Raw genomic sequence first — 20,877 nt, forward strand, 5'->3', positions numbered from 1 at the left:
CTCTTTTAAAAACTTTACAAAACAAAACAGAACAAAATGATAAGATGATACAGGCACAGACAAGACTGACTGTGTTCTCTAATTAAAGGCAGGGAAAAAAAGTGCAAGACAACATGATAATTTATGAAAATAAGGTCAGAGTTGATGATGGGCTGTCAAGTAAAAATCTCCTCCTAAGAGAACTCAAAGTTTATGCAAAAATTCAAAAGCCATAGGAATGAGCTGAAAGTTTGCCCAAATCCTAAACTGGTGCTTGCATAGGTGGTGAACACTTTTAAACCTTTGAATGCAGTGATGAGAAGGTACATGCAAGAACTTAAGAGGCATTTAATAAACATAACACTGTAAAGATGTTAAGAAAGCACAGGAGGAATTTATAAGGTGCTTTCAGTCACTGAAACAAATCCCTGTAACTGAAAGTAATCATGCAAATACTCTCAAAATGTAGACTAGTAGCTCTGATGCCTGGATGTGGGAAGCATCCTTGAAATACAACACTTTTTCTAAAGCAGAACTAGAAAAGCAATAACTACTTTTCAAATAATTGATGAGGAAAAGTTAGTGAATGCTGGGAAAAGATCAAGTAATAGCACATATCAATTCTATTTCTGTGCTCTTTTAAAGGGGAAACTGATAAAGGCAGAAGCGCAGCGTACRGTGCAGGAGAATCCCTCTTGTCCTGCAAATCATTTGAGAGAAGGCAATAGGGCAAAATCTGGAGTCCACAGCAGAAAAGCTTCCAACCAAGTGCATCTACATGTGGCAAATTATCCCTGCTTGTCACACAGTGGTGGCACCATTGGTATTGGACCACTGCATTTGAATTTTCTTGATCTCTATTAAAGTGAAGTTCTAAGCTGCCTTTTTCTTCTTTTTATTAAAACCGATGTTATTCTACAATTCTAACATTGAAAGAGACGAAAAATCTATGACTGTGGAAATCAAGTTGCTTCAGAGCAGAAAGCAGCACACAAAATACAGATAAAGGTACAGCAATTAACAAAATAAGGAACCATATGAATAAACTCAAACGTTTCAGAAGATGAGAACAACCAAAAAAACTCAAATACAGAAGAAAGGCCTCAAAATAAAGCTTAATTACTACACAAAAACTCTGTACTGTGCTAGTTTCCACCAAAAGAAATGGTACATCAGTTATAAATTCAGCAGTATCTAATGTGCTCATAGCATGTCCTAGCATATAGACTCCAGGAAAACAGAATTCGTGTTTGCTGCTAATATTCTCCCTTGCCCCAATACAAATAACCCAAAATCCTAACAGCAGTTCAGTGTAATTGAAAACAAAATGCCATTTCTTAAACATTACACTAGGAAGTCTCGCTTGGGTAACATCCTCTACCCACCAACAAGCCATAAGCAAGCCAGCTCTAAGCTTGTATGTGCAGAATTTTATCAGTGATTGAAGCCAACGCCTTGCCAGTAAATGGCAAAATACCTGCCTAGGAGAAAAGGGAAAAATCCTAAATCTAGAAGGTTTTCAGTACAGTCCTATGTTTAAAAATCCATAAAAACACCTGCTATCTTGCTCTTTCCTTCTGTACWGTCTGCCAAAGTAAAAGAAGGGAAAAATAAAGCAGAAAAGAATAATATCACAAAATGCCACTGCACTGATGTTAATCCACGTAAAAACCAATAGAGYTACAYTATTTTTTAGGGCATAGTAACCTTTATTCCCCAGGTAACCTTTCCCCAAAGCTAAAATTACTTCCTAAAGTTGTTTGTTTAAAAGCCAATCCTGGTTTACTAAGTATGAGATAACTTTAAAATTACTGCTTTTTCTAGGATGGAACACTGGAAAATACCACAAAGGTCTGTCAAGGGGAAAAAAAAAAAAAGGAAGGAAAAAACCAAACGTGTTTTCCATCAAGTGAAACAAAGTTTAAGAATAATTCTTACATCTTAGAAATTACAGTTAAATTAGAATTAGAAATTTCCATAATGTTACAGAGAAGTTATACCTGTAGAAGCAAATTAAGACCAAAAACCTTTCATTTACCTGGAATATGGAATTTCTCCACAGGAAAACTGCTTAGTTGTTCATATATTCTACTTTTCTCTTGTAAAAGAGTTTCTTTTAAGGCACTCTCCCTATGTCCTCGGGAATTGAGAGCCTCTAGGAGTTGGTCCAGTTGTTCCCGAGAACTGTAAAAGCACCAACGGTTTGGTTTGTATACTGGCCTTGGCACCTCTACAACAACACTGGTGTGTGAATCTTGGTCAATATTGGAGGTAGATTCAGAGGATTTCAAAGACTCTCCAGTTTTACTGAATACCTGAGGTTCATTTGTGCAAGACTGTCCGCTATTCTGAAAGGAAGAGGTTTGAGGCAACAACATGTCTTCTGTGAGACCAGAATAGTCCTCCTCTACAAACAATCCAGGAACAGAAGGGAAAATCCAGTAGCGTCGGTAGAGACGGTCACGACCTAATGGGGTGATATTTGTGCAGGCTGTTGCATTCTGAATCTTTTCTAACAGTTCCTTCTCTTTCTTTTGTTGTTCCTGTTTTAAAGCTTCCTTGTCTTCAGCAGTAAGAGGTTCACTCTTTTCACAAGTAGTCTCTTCTTGTCTTGTAAATTCTTTAAATCCATTTTGGCTTCTCCTTCCTAAAGTTAAAAGAAGTGTGATAGCAATTAAWTTACAGGTATCTTTGAAACCAAAAACTCAAGTAAAGGGCAGCTTTAGTTCTGTCCCTTTCTGGTAATTTAAACTTGAACTGTTAGAAGACCATCAGCTCAGTCAAGAGTCAATACTGGTTTTATTAAAGAAAAGATCAAGTGATTAACACCCATTTCCTTGATGAAGGAGTAGCCACTTTAAATACATCTTCACTTTGCAGAAACTAGACAAAGTCTCATTTATTGACAGTGTCATCTTCAATACCGTGCAAAAAGAACAAAAATTTTAAGAACTCAAAAATGTATTAGAGAAACATCTTATAATGATAAAGTAAAATTCTAGCTATTTCATTATTGAATACAAACTATGACTTAGACTTAATTTATCATACTCAAAATTAYGATCTTAAACTCCCAATTGTCTCAGAAAGACCAGAATCCCTATATAAGTGTTTTAATGGCAAACTCGGGTATCTTACTTAATCACTTTAGTTTTTAAATGTATTTACTATTWCTTTCCACACCTCAATTTGTACCAGCTGAAAGTATTTCAGTTCGCATCTTTAGTTTACCAAAGTAGTAAGTTCTGGTCTCATAATTGATACATGCAACCTGAAAGGTCTGTCAGCATTCAATTTCCACATGTTCCCACTGTGACCTGGAGTTCCCRAGTTGTAGGAATGAAGTAATAACACTTCTGTGTCAACCAGTCACAACGTCTCAAACATGGGTATTTGAGAAACCTGAAATTGTGCTTAGGTTCTCATTGCTTTGCCATGACAAAGCTGTAATAAACAYGCAAATCTGTATTACTGAATGACTCAATTTCCATCCCAGGTACTGTTAGGAGCTGTACAAGTTTGCAACTTAAGTCCACAATTACCCATGACTTTCACTGGCACAGATACCAGCACAAAGCTGTCCCAGCAGAGAGATACAGATGAGCTAGCAGCCCAAAGCCATCAACAAATCATCCTCCTGTGGTGACATCTATGTTTAGTTAGCAACAGTAGGCTGCACCATGTACTGCACTGCAGCTCCTACTAGCACACTGCCAGGAAGTTAAATTAAAGGAAATTAAATCTAGKCATAAGTCCAGTTTTCTTCTTGTATAGGAGGCATGCTGTCTCATTATCAAACTACACCCAAATGCTTGATATAACATTTTCTTTTGATATACTAGTTGGTTTTGCAGTTTACTAACAAAAAAAGAAACCCCCCAAAAGCCACAGAAAAAAACCCCAAACAAACAAAACAACCCCCCCAAAACCAAAACAAAAAACCAACCAAACAAAACTACACAAAAACAAAAAAAACACCAAACCCAACCAAAGGGAAAAAAACAGCTAAGCCCCCCAAAGCAACCTAAACAACAACGACAACAACAAAAAAAAACCAAAACCACAGAACAAAARATGTCCCTAAACCGCACTATTGCCTATTTGATGAAACTCCTGCAACTGTCTCTATGAGGGGAAGTACTCACAATGGTTTGTTATGCAACAGGCTGACATTTTTTAGACAAAAGAGGAATCCACACAGCAAGTATGAAGACAGAAGAAACCTAAGTGTGACAGAGCATATAGCTGACCATAAAAACTACTCTGTCTGGCTCAATGCAGCACTTTGTAGCCCATTATAATCATGTTCAGGTGTGGATTTTTGTCTTTTAAAAAAATTACAGTAAAGATTGATACTTTTACTAYAAAACACAAGAGCTTGCCAGGTGTAGGTATACAGGCACTCAAATTCATTATAGCGTTACCTCTGCGTCGTTTTTTGTTTGGTCCCAGCTCTTCTTCATCCTCTGTGACTGTGTCCATGTCTTGCTCTTTCCGTTCCATCTCTTTGCTCTCTGTACTAGTATCAAGGTCTTCCCGTTCCTCCTCCCTGACACAACAAAATAAGCAAAAGGTGACTAACAAACCAACCATATAACGTAAGCTGAATGATAAAAAATACACTAAAATATGCGGCATCTTTGACACAAAGAKTACTTCTCTCTCCCAAGTACTCAAGCCAGTAAAATACTTTTAATGCTTTTAAAAGTAAACCGTAAGTCAAACCCAAAAGAAATGCACTGAACTGTAAATGTGAAGTTCTRTATTAAAGACTAAAACCTGCTCTTTGATACCCAGACTTTCATTTGAAGAGTATTATTATAATTAGATCCTTTCCAGAGATACCTTAGTGTAGTTCTATTCATGTAAATTTTCATATCTAAGAAAAGTTTCCTCCCCAAAACATACCATTCTGTAAAATGCTTGTTACACATTTTTGCCTCATCTACAAATAGAATTAAAAACCTACAGAACCACAGGCAGTTTTTACAGGGAACCATTTATTTTACTTTTTTCTCAACTATAATTTCCGAAACATAGCACAAATCTACTACTTGCCCATGGCCACATTTTACAAGCAGATTTATTAAACTTTTATTTATTTAACCTTTGTCATGCAGGCAAAGATATAGCATTGCTTGATTTTCTTCCTGGAATCATAYACAGCTGCATGTGCCGGAATCTTACCACCTGACACCATACAGTTTTATTAACATAATGAAAACCCTCTGGTTTTATGGAGATCAGCTGGCATAAGCCAGCATTTTTTTAATGCTGTTAAATTTGATTCACAAACTGTTATGTGAGGTCAGTACTATCTAGCTCAGATCAGATCAATTCCTCAAATTAAAAATTAACTATAACAGTATGTATGAAGATATTCACAGAAATGAAATCAATGCAAGACACAGCAATGCAAAAAACAAACTAGATTTTGCAAGTTTCTCTTGTCAAGCTTTCAACAGAATTATGAGTATAATACAATTTAATAATTTAATTTTAAAAATAAATCACTTTCATAAATCAATTCTACATCACTACGAAGAAAAATAAAATCAACGTTAAGGGCTATACACTTAAAATATGGCTTTGTGTATGATCAAGTCAATGAAACTACACAGGTCAGGTCTGGTCATGAAATTTGAAAGTGCTATGTCATAARATATCACAGTAATACTACATATCATACCCAACAGATATTTCTACAGCAGGAATTCTTTGCTCCTCTTCCTTCAGCTTTTCTTGTTTCTCTTTCATTTTTAACTCTTGTTCTTTTAACCTTTCTTCTCTTTTCTTGCGTATCCTAATGGTAAGAAGGATATAGAAAACCAGTTGCAATAAATCTGCTACCTGGTCTGCACACATCGTTTTTCTTTTCTACTAAAACATCATCAAAAAATTACAGCAACATGGGAAAACATAACATTCAGCACAACTACTTTTCACGCCTGTCTACAGTCTCAAGAAACCAGCAAAAAACAGAAACACTACTGTTGTTTGTCATATGCCTTTGGCAACCGAGGMATTTGTAGCACCAAGATTTAGTTTTCCATATCCTAGCTCTACCTTGCTGCTGCTGCCTCTCGTTCTTTGCGATGCTGCTCTGCCTTTAATTCCCGGAACTCCTGTTTTGCTTGTCGTAGCACATCAACAGAGTCCTCAATGAAATCTCGAGTGGAGACCAGAGTCAGAAGTTTCCCACAGAGGGCATGAAGGATCTTCATCTTTTCTCCTAATAAAATTTGGACCAATGTTTATATTTCACTATACAACTGATAAGAAGCTTAACTCTTACAGACTCCAGACTGGATTTGTTCTCACTCAAGAACAAGTGAACAGTCAAACATTTGTAGTGCACCAGCTGCATTTGCAGAGACATTTCCTGAAAACACATCTGCTTTGCTCAGAGACACAAACCTTCTTTAAAATAGAGATAAAATAAGAGTAGATAGAATTTTTTTCTCCATTTCCAAATAATGAACAAATGACCAAATAAGAACAGAAAAAAAAAAAAGCAGGGGCTGAATCAAACACTCCAATGCTTCTTCCAGAGAGATCCCCTCCTGCAAGTAACACTAACATTTTTTAAATGGAATGGAAAAAAAAAAGCTACTCAGAAGTAATGAGACTTCCTAGCTCTGCAATCTCTGATGTGGTGGGATGTGCTTGCGGGACTGAAGCATAGGAGATGAGTGTTGGTCTACGTGACCCCCAGGGAGCCTTTCCAACCTCAATTACTCTACAATACAGTAAATTTTGACTATTACTGGTCAGCARTTGCAAATTTGATCACTTAGCGAGTAATATAATAATCTCTAACACATATTGTCTTTTATTACCTGGCAACAAATCATACACTGAGGTACTTGAAAGTTTCTTCAAGAGACCAGGATTACTTAATCTCAGCTCCATGCAAGCATCATCAGTAGTATCAAACCCTCCTCGTTTCTGGTAACGGTATTTTGCATTGGCTGATGTTATATCAGCACCTGATGCTAGAATGTGAAGTCTGAGAATCTCAGAAAGAGTGCAGCTATCAAGATCCAAGTTTTTCAAATTGCAGCCTACAGTCAAGAAAAATGAACAGTTATTTTATATAGACATTTAAATGTAGATTAATATAAAAATAGTGCTTTAAAATACAGAGCAAAATAAYAACAGTAACAAAACAAGAAGTGAAACCCACACATACCCTGATGTAACTGGGGCCATGCAGCTGCCAAAGTTGCAACTGCAGACAGTGCAGATTTTGTGGGGTCTGCATCTTCATCCAAAGCCTCTGTTAAATCTTTAAGGAAATAAACACTTTATTCTAGTGCAAATTAAAACTTGTACTGTGGAGGGGAAGAAAGGAAGCTGTGTTTTTAGAGTTGCAGAAAAAGCAAAAAGAGGGAYGATATTTACAGACGCATCAATGTATTCAAAAGTCAATTCAACATCCAAACTAAAATTTAAAGATCTTTAAATGCAACTAAAAAAATCCAACTAAGAGCTAAGGACATGCACTGCATGCTATTTACAGGGAGAACACCATGTAAGCTGTTAAAGCAACCACAACACACAAAACATGCACAATGGCAACATAAAAGGCAGCAAAAGCAAATCCAGGAACACGCCTGAAAGCGCAGACAAGCAGCAATGCAAGAATACCTGTATTTCCTTTCCCCAAATAAGCTGTTTTTCTTATCATAGTTTTGTTTTTAGGAAGCATAACTGAAACCAATCATGTATTTTGATACTGGCTAGCACCATTCACCTTCTACTTTCTGTCTGTAACTTGGATACAGCTTGGTCTGCACAAATACAGTTACAGAGACATTGCAACTAAATCATATTTCACCAAGTCAAACACACCTGCACTTAATGATCATCATACATAAGCAAAGTGACCAGGAAAACAGGGAAGAGAGAAACAGCAAATTCCTGTTTCTTAAACAAAGGTCTCCTCAGCACTTACAGGTATTTCTCCAGAGGGCTGGCAGAATTATTTCAGCACTGCATGCTGCTTCAACAATTTCACTTAATTAAAATCCAAATTATTAAGCAGTTAAAGTCACCAAGTCAAAACAAAACCACAAATCCAAACTAAGACTACATAAAATGCAAATCCACAACAGTGCTCTATGATTAATTTTGTTTGAAATCTGTCACCCAGAYGCTACAAAATTAATCTCTCCCTTTCTACATAACACAGTTTGAGAAAGTACTGTACATCCTAAAACTAAACAGCCATGGTGTTCTCTGTTGCAGAAACATTGCCTGTACAGAATTTAACTGAGCAAACATGCTGACTACTACTAGTTTGGTTAGCCAGAATTACAAAGCCAACCATGTAATTCTTTTCTGGGAAAGRTAATATCTAAACAAGACTGACAAGAAATGAAAGTTCTGAAGGAAGTAAAACATAATAAATGAAGTGCTTTACCCACAATCCTGCTAATCTAGAAACAAAATGGCAGGCTTTTGCAATTGTTTGCMCCATTAAGTCAAATTAAAATATGAACATTTTATTATGTTTATTGATCACTCGTATGAATAACATAGAATCAAATCAACTATTCCCTGATTACCTGATAATGGAATCACTGCATTGCCAAGGCAATGTTCTCAGTAGTTAACAAATACGGGTTCATTGCCAAATTTAACAGTAATTAAAATACAGTCTAAATTTATTAACATCATATTAAATCTGTAACTTTATTCAATTAAGAAGAGCAGCTTTTGTTATTAAAGGTAGTGTCCATGCTTTATATAAAGGTAATTTATAGACTGGACATAAATCTTAAGCATGAAAGTAAACAATCTTCAAGGGAGGAATTAAAGGAACCTTTGTGTTTCTCAAACATCTGTCTTGCAGGGGCACCACGGAATTCACTTGACCTCAAACAGGGAGCGTTCTTATGCTTCTACCTCTAATGAAATAAAAACTAGTAGGATGGGTAAAGCTTCTTCTTTAGTCAGCAAATTTGGCAGTCCAGAAACACAGGACCACAAATTTGTAACRAAGTCTGCACTTCCCTCTGATCAGTGGTTAGTGTACACCAAATGCCTCTGAAAATGGGGGCAATGTCAGCCTTAGAGCAAAGACCAAAAGGCAGTCACCCTGAGACTCTTTACTGGAAAGAAGAGTACACACACGCTAGTATCCAGGAGCTGTGGATACATACCCTCAAGTCTTGAAGAACAATGAATAGTGAATCCTCCATTATAGTTCTGCTGGGGAAGTTTTAGTTTTTAATCTAGTTAGGTATAGATTTTTTTACAGATACAGATACCTTTGAGAATACTTAGGAAAATTACTTGTTTCCTGACCCTCAGGAGAAACATGTAACAGTGCTGGAGGAAGAGGAGGAAGGTAAAGTTGCTTCCTGCGCCTCCCAAAAACAAGCAATGCTGTTAAATGTTTATTATGCTTTGCTGGATACAGTCATAGTAACAATGAGCTTCCTTTTTCTCTATTCATCCCTGATTCTGCACTCCATGACCAGTTTAAGGCTTTAATTTCAGATAAAAGAGAAAAAACAAGGCCATTTACATACAACATCCATGCATAAGAAGACAGGGTTAAACAAAGGAATGCCAGAAATCATGCAGCTTGAAGTTAATTCCAGTGCAATTTCAGCAGAAAAATTAAGGATCTGACCTTTGGTCTCAGCATCAGCTATTTGATCTTTGGCCACTTCTTCTTCCTCTTCGGCCATTGCCTGAAAGATGGCAGTCAGGAAGAAAAACAGCAATTCACATAGTGGGCCTTCAGTGTCATTTCCTACAAGAGCTTCCTCTAAAACCTCTGTGAATAAAGTTTAAGAAGTGTCACTTTTGCCGTGAAGTTGGAAAACAAATTATGTACTGAAGAATGAAAACATTTTTTTCCTTCAGGTATGACAGTTAAGTTACTTTTCCATAATTTACTGCATATATTCCTAAGCACTAGAAAGAGTGCTGACAAAACTGTTTTCTTAATATGTAACTGCAAGAAAAAAGTACAAGTAGATATTTTGGTAAGTAGAATAACAACTCATACACCAAAATTAATTTTGATTTTACAAACAATGCAGAGATGACTGTGAAATGGAAACTGGATTGATACCCATGTGTTAGCACTGACAGAATAAAGCCAAACAGTGGGTGCACTTAAGATGTTGTTTGGCAGAAAAAGGGACACCACCAAACTGGGGCACCTTGCCACATAAATGAAAACTTGCCTAAAGTCACTCCTTCAGGAAATTCATCTTGAAGATCAAAAAGTTCCCCAAAAGCATGTAAAAACTCCAAAACCATCAGAGCATCACCAAAGATCTCAGGAGGAAGTCTCGTCTTCACTGGCAGTGGAATGGGAAGTTCCTACAAACCAAATGGGACAACTTAGTATTGCATTTGCTTTCTGCAGAGCACACGGGTGATTAAAACTAGAGAGTCTATTATTCTAAGGAATGTACTGAATTTCTTTACATTATTAGTAAAAAGAGTCCCACAGGACACATAATGAGCTATCGTGGCAATGCTGGTGATAGTACTAACTTTGGAAACCAACGAACATGCAACTTGAATGCAAAACTTTTTGAGAAAGGAGTTTATTAATGTTCATGAAGTTTGCATCTTTATTAAATGAAATTAATCTCACTGTAAGAATATTGTCTGTGAAAATTTCTCCTTTATACCTGTATTATTTCACAAGAGTTTTGAATTTCAATTTCGTAACTGCCCAGACAAGCAAAAATAAGCACATTCTTAAAAGTTACTTATGATTGCTTGCAAAGACAAGCAAACAAAAACCCAACATGTTCAAATAAAACACACCTTTCTAATACTAGGATATGCAAGATCATGTCTAACACCCGTGTGTTCTGGTACTGGGTGTTTTGCCCTTGTAAGGCACTTAGGGTAGCTGAGGACATATTAAAGGGAGCTGCTGTAACCATGTAACAAGACCACTTAACAGAGACACCACCTCCAAATCACAGATAACAGTGCCTAACATCAAGCTTGATTTTGAAATTACTGTCTTCATATAACTCTTCAAGATTTACTGTTTCTTAGCAGACACAGTTGAACAATTTCCAGAATTTGGGGAAAGGATGTCTCCTTTCCACAAATGTGGCAGTTCACAAATAATAAAAAGAAGAAAACCAATACTATGCTTCAGAAGAACACAGTTAAATATTTGATAAATTTCCAGAGAGAGGATTTTTTTTCAAATGCAGCTCTCAACTAAACTCATCCTTTTTCATATTCTTGTCAATTTACAGAATCATGAAATCACAGGTTATTTTGAGTTGGAACTGATCCACAAGGATCATCAAGTCCAGCTCCTGGCCCTGCACAGCACCACCCCAAGTCACACCATGTGCCTGAGAGCATTGTCYAAATGCTTCTTGAACTGTGTCTGGCTTTGTGCCGTGACCCGCTTCCCTGGGGAGCCTGTTCCAGTGCCCAACAATCTTCTGGGTGAAGAACCCTTTTCTAATATCCAACCCTAACCTCCTCTGAACAACTTCAGGACGTTCCCTTGGGCCCTGTCAGTGGTAACCACACAAAGGAGATCAGGAGATCTCAACTCAGGAGAGTGCCTGCCCCTCCTCTACCCCTCACCAGGAATTTGTAGACTGTGATGAGGTGCCCTCTCAGTCTCCTCCAGGTTGACCAAGTGACCTCAGCCATTCCTTATTTGGCTTTCCCTCCAGGCCCTTCACCATCCTTTCTTCCCTCCTCTAAACTATTAGAGAGTGTCCAGTGTCTTTCTTATATTGCAGTGCCTCAAAATTCACACAGTACTCAAAGTGAGGTTGCACCAGTGCAGAGTGGGCAGAGTAGAGCAGCAGTCCCACTGTRGTGATGACACTGCTTTTCCTTTCTTTCCAGCAGAAACACAGCAGCACTGTCTACACAACTTGATCTCCTTTCAGCAATGGTCTTTTCTTTTTCTTCAGTTTGCTTTCCCTTTCTACATGGCTAAGAGTTTTCACTCTCATCTTCAACAGCCCTGCAGCTTACCTTGGAAATGTATTCACCTCTCATATCCCTCCCAATCAATGCTTTCACTTGAATTAATTTAACACTCTCCTCTATTTCCACTTGCCCTCCTTGCACTTCTGTTACATTTCCCTGTGTATCTCAAACTCTCATCCTTATGTTTCTCACTATTTGCCTCCTTTCACTATCCTATGCCAAAATTAATCACAATAAAGTGTACATAAATGTATAACACTAGAAAATCTTATGTTGCAYACAGCCACACTATATTCTTATGTGAAACCTAAGTTCTTTGAGAAGCAAATTCTTTTTACTTTCTATAGGGTTCCAGTATCATCATGAAAGATGCTCATTAAACATTATATATATAGTATATTATAGTACATCTAGAATAATGCTACACTTTAAAGCAAAAGAATGCCACAGGGAGTAACAAACCAATGTCTTTTTTACCTTTTGCAGTCAATATTTTCGTTTTTTTCACATCTTTTAAGTAACTCACATTTTTTCTAAGTGAGCTCATCTTATATATTGAAGAGAAAAATCAGGAATACTTAATACTCTCCAGTCAGTAACTTTGAACATACTCCCTGTGTRAACTGAGTACAGTTTATAAGGCTTTTCTAGAGGTTAAAAATGCAGATGTAGACGATCCTATTAACAATGCCACTAGGAAATATGTATTACACACTGCAGGTGACTCACAGCCCCTAGCATCCCAATCAGACCTAGATTTGCCTCTGCATTAGGGAATCTAATCAGTCTGGAGACCCTGCAAACTACAGTCTTGAGCTATTCAAAATTCAATCATACCTTAAGGTCATCACACTCCATATCTTCTCTAGGCTTACTCCACTGYTTCAGGTATTCCACATATTTTCTTTTTTCCTCACGCAGCTTCTCTCTTTCCTGAAAAAATGTCACAGTTGTGTATAAAATATTCCCTCATGGCACTGTTGCAATTTCTAAAACTGCGCAACCTACTATTCAACATACTGAAAAGTAAAACATCACATTTAATAAAAGTGGAACAATCTATTAATTTTTATTTTGTATAAAATGATACTAGCAAAAATATTTACATATGGTGATACTTGGTTGGATTAGTGGTTGTTTTTGTTGGGGGGCGTTTTGAGTTTTGTCTTCTTTTTAATGGAAGTGGTTAAAGAAAAAAAAATCACAGAAGCAATATAAGATTTATGAAAGCTGCCTCTAAAGAGACCATCCAAATAAGACGATGAATGTGGATGTGCTAAAATGTAGTGGAACATACAATTTCTTCATTCAAGTTAACAAAAAGTTATTTAGCAGTTTACACCCGAAAAAATCCACAGATACCCACAATCATTACATAGCTGTCAATCTGATGCAGTACAGATTCTTTAGAGAAGACAACTATCAAATAGAATGTATTTATGTATTTTTATGTATTATTGGCAAAAAAAAAACCCAAGCCCACCACATTACTTCAGAAGTAAGTTCAAATTGAAAATGAACTTTTTGTAAACTAAAATTGAAGAGAATGTTATCCAGAAACACAAACCAATGTTCTAATCTTGTAACCACCTATTCTTCTAAAGTGCATTTCTAGGAACTTAAAATGTTTAACAGAAAATAACTTGAAACAGCAAGAAACAAGGAAACCAGAAATCCATTATACTGTTCCTATATGAAACATATATATACTTAAAATGCATTACTTTTTCCTTTTCTATTTTGAGTCTCTCTTTCTCTTCTTTCTTTTTCATCCTTTCTTCTTCCACAATTTTCTTTAATTCTTCTCTCTTTTTTTCCTTATCTTCTTTCTCCTTTTTTCTAGCTTCAATAGCATTTGCCTTCTCTTGTTTTAATTTAGCTTTTTCAAAAGCTGTAAAAGGAAAAAAAAAACTAAGTTATTTTTTTCTCTTGTAGAATGTTAGTTCTAACTGATAAACAGCCTGATCTTTTCATAATTACCATATGCAAAAGATATTGGTACAAAGATGGAATTGTTTCCACACCAACCAGAAATTCAAACACTTGAAACTTCTTTACAGAATAAGAGTTTCAAGCCTAAATATTAGATGTGTTTTATGAGGTTGTCATCACAATAATAAAGTTATATTTATCTCGTTTTRTAAAGATACAGAAGGTTATTACTTGTTTAATGATTTCTATCAATTGACATATAAAGATGAGAACTGATTCCAACCACATATAATTACAGTAACACTTAGTAATGATCGGTTAATAAAAGTGTGTCACAACCAGGTGTGGCACACAACTATGAAATATCTGTGACAGTAAAAACCTTTAAATAAGGGATCTTTAAATATTTAGCTATTACTGAATTACTGAAAAGTCAATACAKTTGAAACCTATGCAGTATTTCAGTATGTTTTGCTCAAATTTTACTTCAGCTACACAGTTTAAGCTGAACTTCAAATGATACTAAATGCTACTCCCTAAGGAGATGCAGATTTCTTTGCAGTCATCTGTAAAAGAACAACAGAATACAAATTTCCCCTTTCTGTGGACAGACAGTGCCTGTCAACCATACATAGGCTAACAAATAAAAGGGGGTTTTATTCTTTTAATTGAATGAACAGGGAAGCTAGAAACATTAAGTGAATAAAATGGGGAAAGATCCTTACTCTTAAAAATGGAATAGTACTAAAATAAAGATTTTAACTATATTTTCCTAAAACATTCTGAAAATGGGCTAGGTTTCTTCTACAGAGAGCTACCGCACATACCAGCAATGTCTCTACCAGCGAACAGATGCAATGAAGCTGATCCTCCAGGGTCTTTGACATACTGAGAAGGTTAATTTTTCAAAGTACTCTGCGTTTTGCTACCTTTTCACATTGCGAAAATGTGCCTTAACTAGTCTTCTAGAAGCTGTAGTTCCTGTCCATACAAGAGAGGAAGCAGCTTGGATACTGATCAGCTGTTACCTCGTTCTATGCTGTCATTCCCAGCACAYGAACAAATAGATGAGTGTTGTGCAAAAATGTGGACATACAAGTTTAATGGAAAACATGAAATTCTAGTGTCCCCRTCTCCTACAAAGGACAGGCCTAAAGCAGCATCAAACAACTTTGCAGTTATTTAAACCAATGTTGGAATAGGTAATTTCGAAATGTACTTGCCATCTTAAGACATTCTATGTTCAAAGAAATTAAACGCTGGAACCAGAAGTTCAATAAACCATTTCCACAGATGAACACCTTTTCTTAGGAAGGACATGAGTGCTTACTCTTCTGGTTTGTATCTCCTTGTCTGAACTTTGTGTCCTCAAGAAGGTGTATCTAGTTTACCTAGTTAGTAAACTAGCTTACCTAGTAAACCCATACAAAAGGCATATGGGTCCCCTTACTTCATTTGAAATCAAGTTTAAATCAATCAGGAACAGGTCAAAACCAAGCCAGAATAAATCAGTCAGTCCAAACYAGAAATCTCTGAAGTGTTTTGTGCTCTTTTAAATCAGAAAAATTAAGAATACATTTCAGTTATTGTAAATTACGAGACTGTTATATTAGGAAAATGCGTAAATGGAATATTGAACTGACTTGTGTTACATGTTCATGTTTTGATATATTTTCAGCAGGTAAAATTTACACATGACTTCACCATCCAAGCTTCCACAAAAAATTMTTGAGCTCTTTATTTATCTGAGAGAGAAATCAATACAGTTGGATCACAAGCTTCCTACATTTCCCCAGTCTAGTTAACTAAAAAGGAAAACAAAATATCAGGAAACAGCTGTTCTAACCACTGAAATGAGCACTTGGCCATAGTGGTGTGGCAGTACACTCTTATTACATTTTCCCTTTGAAAGGTACAACCCCAAAAATACTCTAATTATGGCTTRCTCTCAAACCTGCAAAAACTGGTTCTACTGGTCATATGACTAAACTTTAACTTACCTATGGCCTGCACATCTTCTTTTTGCTTCTGGAACCTTGCCCTTTCCCTTGATACTTTACTTCTGCTTCCTGGGGTGTTTTGTTTAGCAGTAATACTGTCCTCCTGATAGAGAATTTGGAGGTGGAGAAGCAAAAAAAGAACATAATACCTACAGTGAAATGAYCAGCAAAACATATTCCCAATTTTGCAACTGTTCTCTAGAACATAACAAAGTACTTTTGCGATTGCGATTCTCTGTGTTAAATAAAAGTAAGTGACATAATTGTGTCTAAGAGTTCAAATAAAGTTTTTAGCAAATTATTTATTAATCCCAGAATGGACAAGTACTCTCTGTGTCATCACAACACGCTAAAAAATAGTTTCTTGATGGGATCAYAGAAATAATGATAAAAATGAGAACATAACATATCAAGTATGATCCCTTTTACCAAGTTGACCATAAAGCAATCACTTTAGAAGCAACTGTGGAATATATCCCAATTGCCCTCAAAATAAAAAAGCACAATGTCAACTTGCAAATTCTCTGAAGATTCAGACAAATGGAAAGCTTAACAGAGTAGGCTGATGTGTCTTCATTTGAGATTAAAAATGTTATTACTTACAAGACTTGCAGATGCCCTCTTCGGAGGTCGCCCTCGCCGTCTACTTGCAGGACTGAAGATAAATGTGGGTGGTTCATCAGGAAAGAAATAGGAGAAGTGTTGTTCTGCTAGATTATATTTTTCAACTGATGTTGCCTTAGTAAGAAAGACAAAAATAGATATTCACTGTGAAACTCTTACCTTTTTATAAAGATAAGATAATTAAACAATCATTAATTTAAAAAAAAGACAATAGAAGTAACCATGTTCACCAACTGGTTAACTGAGGATAACMAATAAAGCTTTGAAATAGTCTAAGCGAAGAGTTAATCTACCAAGTGGAAAACAACATCTGAAACTAGAATTTGGCTTCATTTGGTATGATATTATTTCCTTATATGCCTTTTAGCAAACACAGYTGGACACAGTCTTCCTAGAGAATTACTTTTAGTGTGTCAAGAATGACTTTTGAGAGATARAAGAAGAAAGCTATCAAAGAATTACATAATTCTCTATTATGTAGGTATTTATTTCTGGAGGAAGATTGTTCCAAATTGCCAAAGTTTCTTTTCAAGTCTACTTTCTGAGCCTGATGACTTCAGGAAGTCTGCCCTTACAGGCCAACACAAATGAGGATACMAAGGAGACATTCCAAACAGAACATGTTCAGATAACTGAACTGCAAGGCAATCAGCAAGAGGGCTTTCGACAGAAAGCCCAAAGAAAGACAAGATGACAAATACATATATACAGAATATAACAAYTTTCCTGAGGCTCTGGAAAGCATCACTAACAAATCACTAATCCTTGATTTGGTATGGTGAGCTGGATCAACATGATCACTAACAAACCCAAGGAATAGGGTAGTCTATCCCTTTCAGCTATATTTTCTTCTATTTCCATTTCTTTAGAAGAGAAAGACTCTCAAGTTACRAACTTATTTAGAAATTCATTGCCTGTGTAATTTTCCCCAACTTYCAGAGGCAAGACTCTCAATGACTCTCATCTCTCCAAGCCTTCCTGTGCAGAATGAGCAGCTACATGGCTGTATGAGAAAATACCAGACATAATAAAAAGTCCTGCTCCTTTCTGAAAACAAGAAGATAGCAAGAATTTCAGGGTCAAGGCTGCAATACACAGTGAAAGAGTCCAGGATCTCTTGTGGCACAGCAAGCAAGACAAGGAAAATTGCTGCCTTGTGGGAAAAGCTGAACCCAAATTCTCAGCCATCTGGCGCCCATGAAGATGTGTTTGTACTTCCTATCACCACATATCTARGATTACAAAAACATGCATACTCAACATCCAAGGCCTTCTCAAAATCCTATTCCAGCTATCTAAACCCTTTGGAACGTCTGTCTCACCRAAGATCTGGAGATTGAATTCAATCTACCATAAAACATTTTCCAGCTAAAAGTATTAGAACATAATAATATTAGCTTACTGTACCAAAACAGAAACAGTTCATTTTTATTTGACTTARAAATACCAGCTGCATACCTTGAAGAATGAAAACAACTCATGTGCTAGACTAAGCAAAAGTACATCATGTTCTAACAAATAAAATTTTGCTAAGTAAATGCTCTTTTTTTGTTATTTTGGAGATTTGTCTAAGCTAATAGCCAAAGAAGAAATYAAAAAATTATGCTTCATGTACAGAAAAATTATAATCTTGTGTACAAGCAGGAGTTAAAAACCTTTGGTTTTTTGAACAAAAAGTTGAAATATTCACCTTTTATTTTGGAAAAGTGTATTATACATACGAAAAGTTACACWGATGTAGTTTTAAAAAGGAGCTCTGAGCAGCGAGAAGAGTGGAGGGGAGGGAAACAAAAACCTGAACGATGTCAATATTCTATCCCATAAATCATTTCTTCTTACTTACCTTAGCTTTAATTACTCCATCATGTGGTTCACAGTGTTGTTTCAGAAAAAGTTTAAGTCTGTCACGAGAGAAGAGATGTTTCCTCCGGCTGTAGTAAGAAAGAAAGGTAGTATTATCAACTAACATCTTTAATTACTGTTTAAGTACWGTCAAAAACACGTGCAAGAATACATGTGATAGCCAATATGACTGATCTTTTTCTTATTTTCTAAATTATAAATAACATCCTTACTATTGTAATTAACAACCAATCTTTGAAACCTCAACTGAATGAAAATTTTCCTTATGAATAAAACAAAACCCAAGTAGTACTTAAACTACTTTATGCATCTGCAATTTTTGTTTTGAAGATTCTGTTAAATCCTCTTTTATAAACACATATAAACTCCACAGCCCTTTGATCCACATTARACCCCCTAAAATACTTCTTAAAATTCCCAAATAAAACAACTCTGATTGTTTTGGAAGTGAGGGAAKACAAAGAAACAAACAGGGACAGCAGGAAAGCAGCATTCACATCTCTTAAGCGGGGAGGCAAGCAAATAAATTAGAAAGTGAATATAGACACAACTCAGTCAAGCCATGCCACTCCTTTCTACAGGACAGTGTGCACTCTACCAGCTCCTGGCACTCCAGCGAACCTGTACAAATTCATGGGAAGGAAAAAACTACACAGGAGCAGTCAATGAAAACAAATCCTGATTTGTGCTRGAACTAAAAAACTTGGAATCACCCAAATTGAAGTTTGTTTACAGCATGCAGTTTATGTAAGTTTTGATGCACAATCTACTCTAAACATGTATTGTAACTAAATTTGAGACAAATTTGTTATTTAGGAAGCAAAATCTCTACACCCTTCTATTTTAAATCAATCTGATTGTCCATGTCTGCTCCAACATTTCACAGCAGCAATGCTATCAGAGAGTGCTCACAAYGGCAGTAGTTGTTTATCATTTATTGAGTTCTCAGACTTTCACCACCTACTCCATCAATCACAACAGCAGTCAAAATATCAGAAATCACAGTATTGCAACATGTGGAATATATAAAAATTTTCTTAAAAAAGTATGTTCTTTGATGTTTGATCTTTGTATACTCTTAAGCCTAATCAACAAGAYGGGAAATTTAATCCATGAAAAAGAGAGCTTGGTTATTTGGTTCCTGCAAATGATGTCCAGGCATTAGAAAAATGTATCATTTGTTGGTAGGACTGCCTTGCTAAGGTTTAGGCCTGGACATGTTTCAATGGTCTCAGACCTGGGGGAGGTTAACAAAGCTTGGGATGAAGAATGCCCACTGACAGTGGACACAAAGAATTCAGAATTCMAAGGTYACAAAGACAGCTACCACAACTCCCACGATAAGGAAACCCAACTGAGCAACTGTGCTGAATCAGCTCYAACAGGGTAAAAGGTAATCTTTCAGGGGGAGATCTGTRGCCACCGACTCAGGACCCCYGACCCAAGAAACCCACTGACTCAAAAGAGAAAGACWGAGCATGTGGACTAATTAGCATAAAATGCAATAATTAATCAATTAATTGGAATCATTAACCAAYAGAAAACAATACTACTCAGTATTATGTAATTTGTAGCCAATGAACACTAATTCTTTTGCTTACTAAAATGTGCTTGATTTACAGAATACCACTGGATCAATCACCTAAGCTTGTGCATCTCTGAAATAAATAATCAATGTTCCTCTCAAGTGTGTAATGACTGGCTTGTTGCACACYGGGTAATGAATCAGATTTTTGAAGACAACAACAGCAGGTCTCATTTGTGCGCCAACAAAAGCGGAGACTTGCAAGGAGTTGGTACCTGTGTTAATGCTAGCAAAGCCTGGAATCTGTGATACAGAAGGCCTGTAGTACAATATTTTGTTCCAGTGCTTTTAATTAACAGCTCTAACACTGTTTTTAAATGCCATTTTATATCAAAAATATCTTGCACAATTCACAGTTATAAAGTACAATTTTAACTTCCACATACTAATTTTTACCTTAGTTGAGATGCTTTAACGATAACAGGCTCATATAGATGTTTTTTGATAGGTTGGACTTTGTATTTGAACAAAGAAGGATCAATTATGGCTTTCTTCTCCCTAGGAAAAAAAAAATTAAAAGTTCACATTCAAACATCAASCTCATATTGTACACATTTAATATATTTATATGTCTACATAATGGACCTCTTGAAAATACCCAGCTGTATTTAATACAGGCTGGAACTTCCACTGGTACCAAAGAGAACCTATTAATTTGTGCCAACTTTTCTGCTACTATATTTAAACATGCATCAAAAGCAGTTCCTGCAAGGAACAGGAAGAACAATCGGGGATGTTTTCACAGCAAGGAAATGGGAGATAAGAARGGAAGGAAGAATGAAGAGAGAGCAAGTAATGATACATCCCTGTAAGTCAGAAAATGGTCTCCTCAATACTCTGAGCGATCATGATGGCAACAGGAAGGGGGGAAAAAGGGCAAAAAGATGATGAGGAAGGAGTCCAAAAGACAGAATCAAATAAAATTAATAAAAATCATAGCCCCTG

At 36.2% G+C, this 20,877-nt stretch overlaps 1 protein-coding gene across 6 annotated transcripts in view; it reads right to left on the reverse strand.

Moving 5' to 3' along the window:
* BAZ1A (bromodomain adjacent to zinc finger domain 1A) overlaps positions 1 to 20,877 on the reverse strand; it is a 63,628-nt gene that overhangs the window by 18,059 nt on the left and 24,692 nt on the right. For 4 of the 6 annotated variants that reach the window (XM_057364874.1, XM_057364957.1, XM_057364701.1 and 1 more), the window contains 14 exons: positions 20,329 to 20,430; positions 18,328 to 18,415; positions 16,464 to 16,598; positions 15,861 to 15,963; positions 13,653 to 13,819; positions 12,766 to 12,861; positions 10,185 to 10,323; positions 9,623 to 9,769; positions 7,172 to 7,267; positions 6,819 to 7,043; positions 6,046 to 6,211; positions 5,669 to 5,782; positions 4,404 to 4,528; positions 2,018 to 2,626 (listed from right to left, as the gene is read on the reverse strand). In XM_057364874.1, coding sequence (XP_057220857.1) covers positions 2,018 to 2,626; positions 4,404 to 4,528; positions 5,669 to 5,782; positions 6,046 to 6,211; positions 6,819 to 7,043; positions 7,172 to 7,267; positions 9,623 to 9,769; positions 10,185 to 10,323; positions 12,766 to 12,861; positions 13,653 to 13,819; positions 15,861 to 15,963; positions 16,464 to 16,598; positions 18,328 to 18,415; positions 20,329 to 20,430 — 2,312 coding nt within the window. The remainder of the gene's footprint in view (positions 1 to 2,017; positions 2,627 to 4,403; positions 4,529 to 5,668; positions 5,783 to 6,045; positions 6,212 to 6,818; positions 7,044 to 7,171; positions 7,268 to 9,622; positions 9,770 to 10,184; positions 10,324 to 12,765; positions 12,862 to 13,652; positions 13,820 to 15,860; positions 15,964 to 16,463; positions 16,599 to 18,327; positions 18,416 to 20,328; positions 20,431 to 20,877) is intronic. The other 2 variants (XM_057365113.1, XM_057365038.1) reach the window with 1 other exon arrangement.

Source organism: Malurus melanocephalus, unplaced genomic scaffold (assembly GCF_030028575.1).
Source record: "Malurus melanocephalus ecotype Western Australia unplaced genomic scaffold, MMel_1.1 scaffold_0, whole genome shotgun sequence".
Taxonomy (NCBI): Eukaryota; Metazoa; Chordata; class Aves; order Passeriformes; family Maluridae; genus Malurus; species Malurus melanocephalus.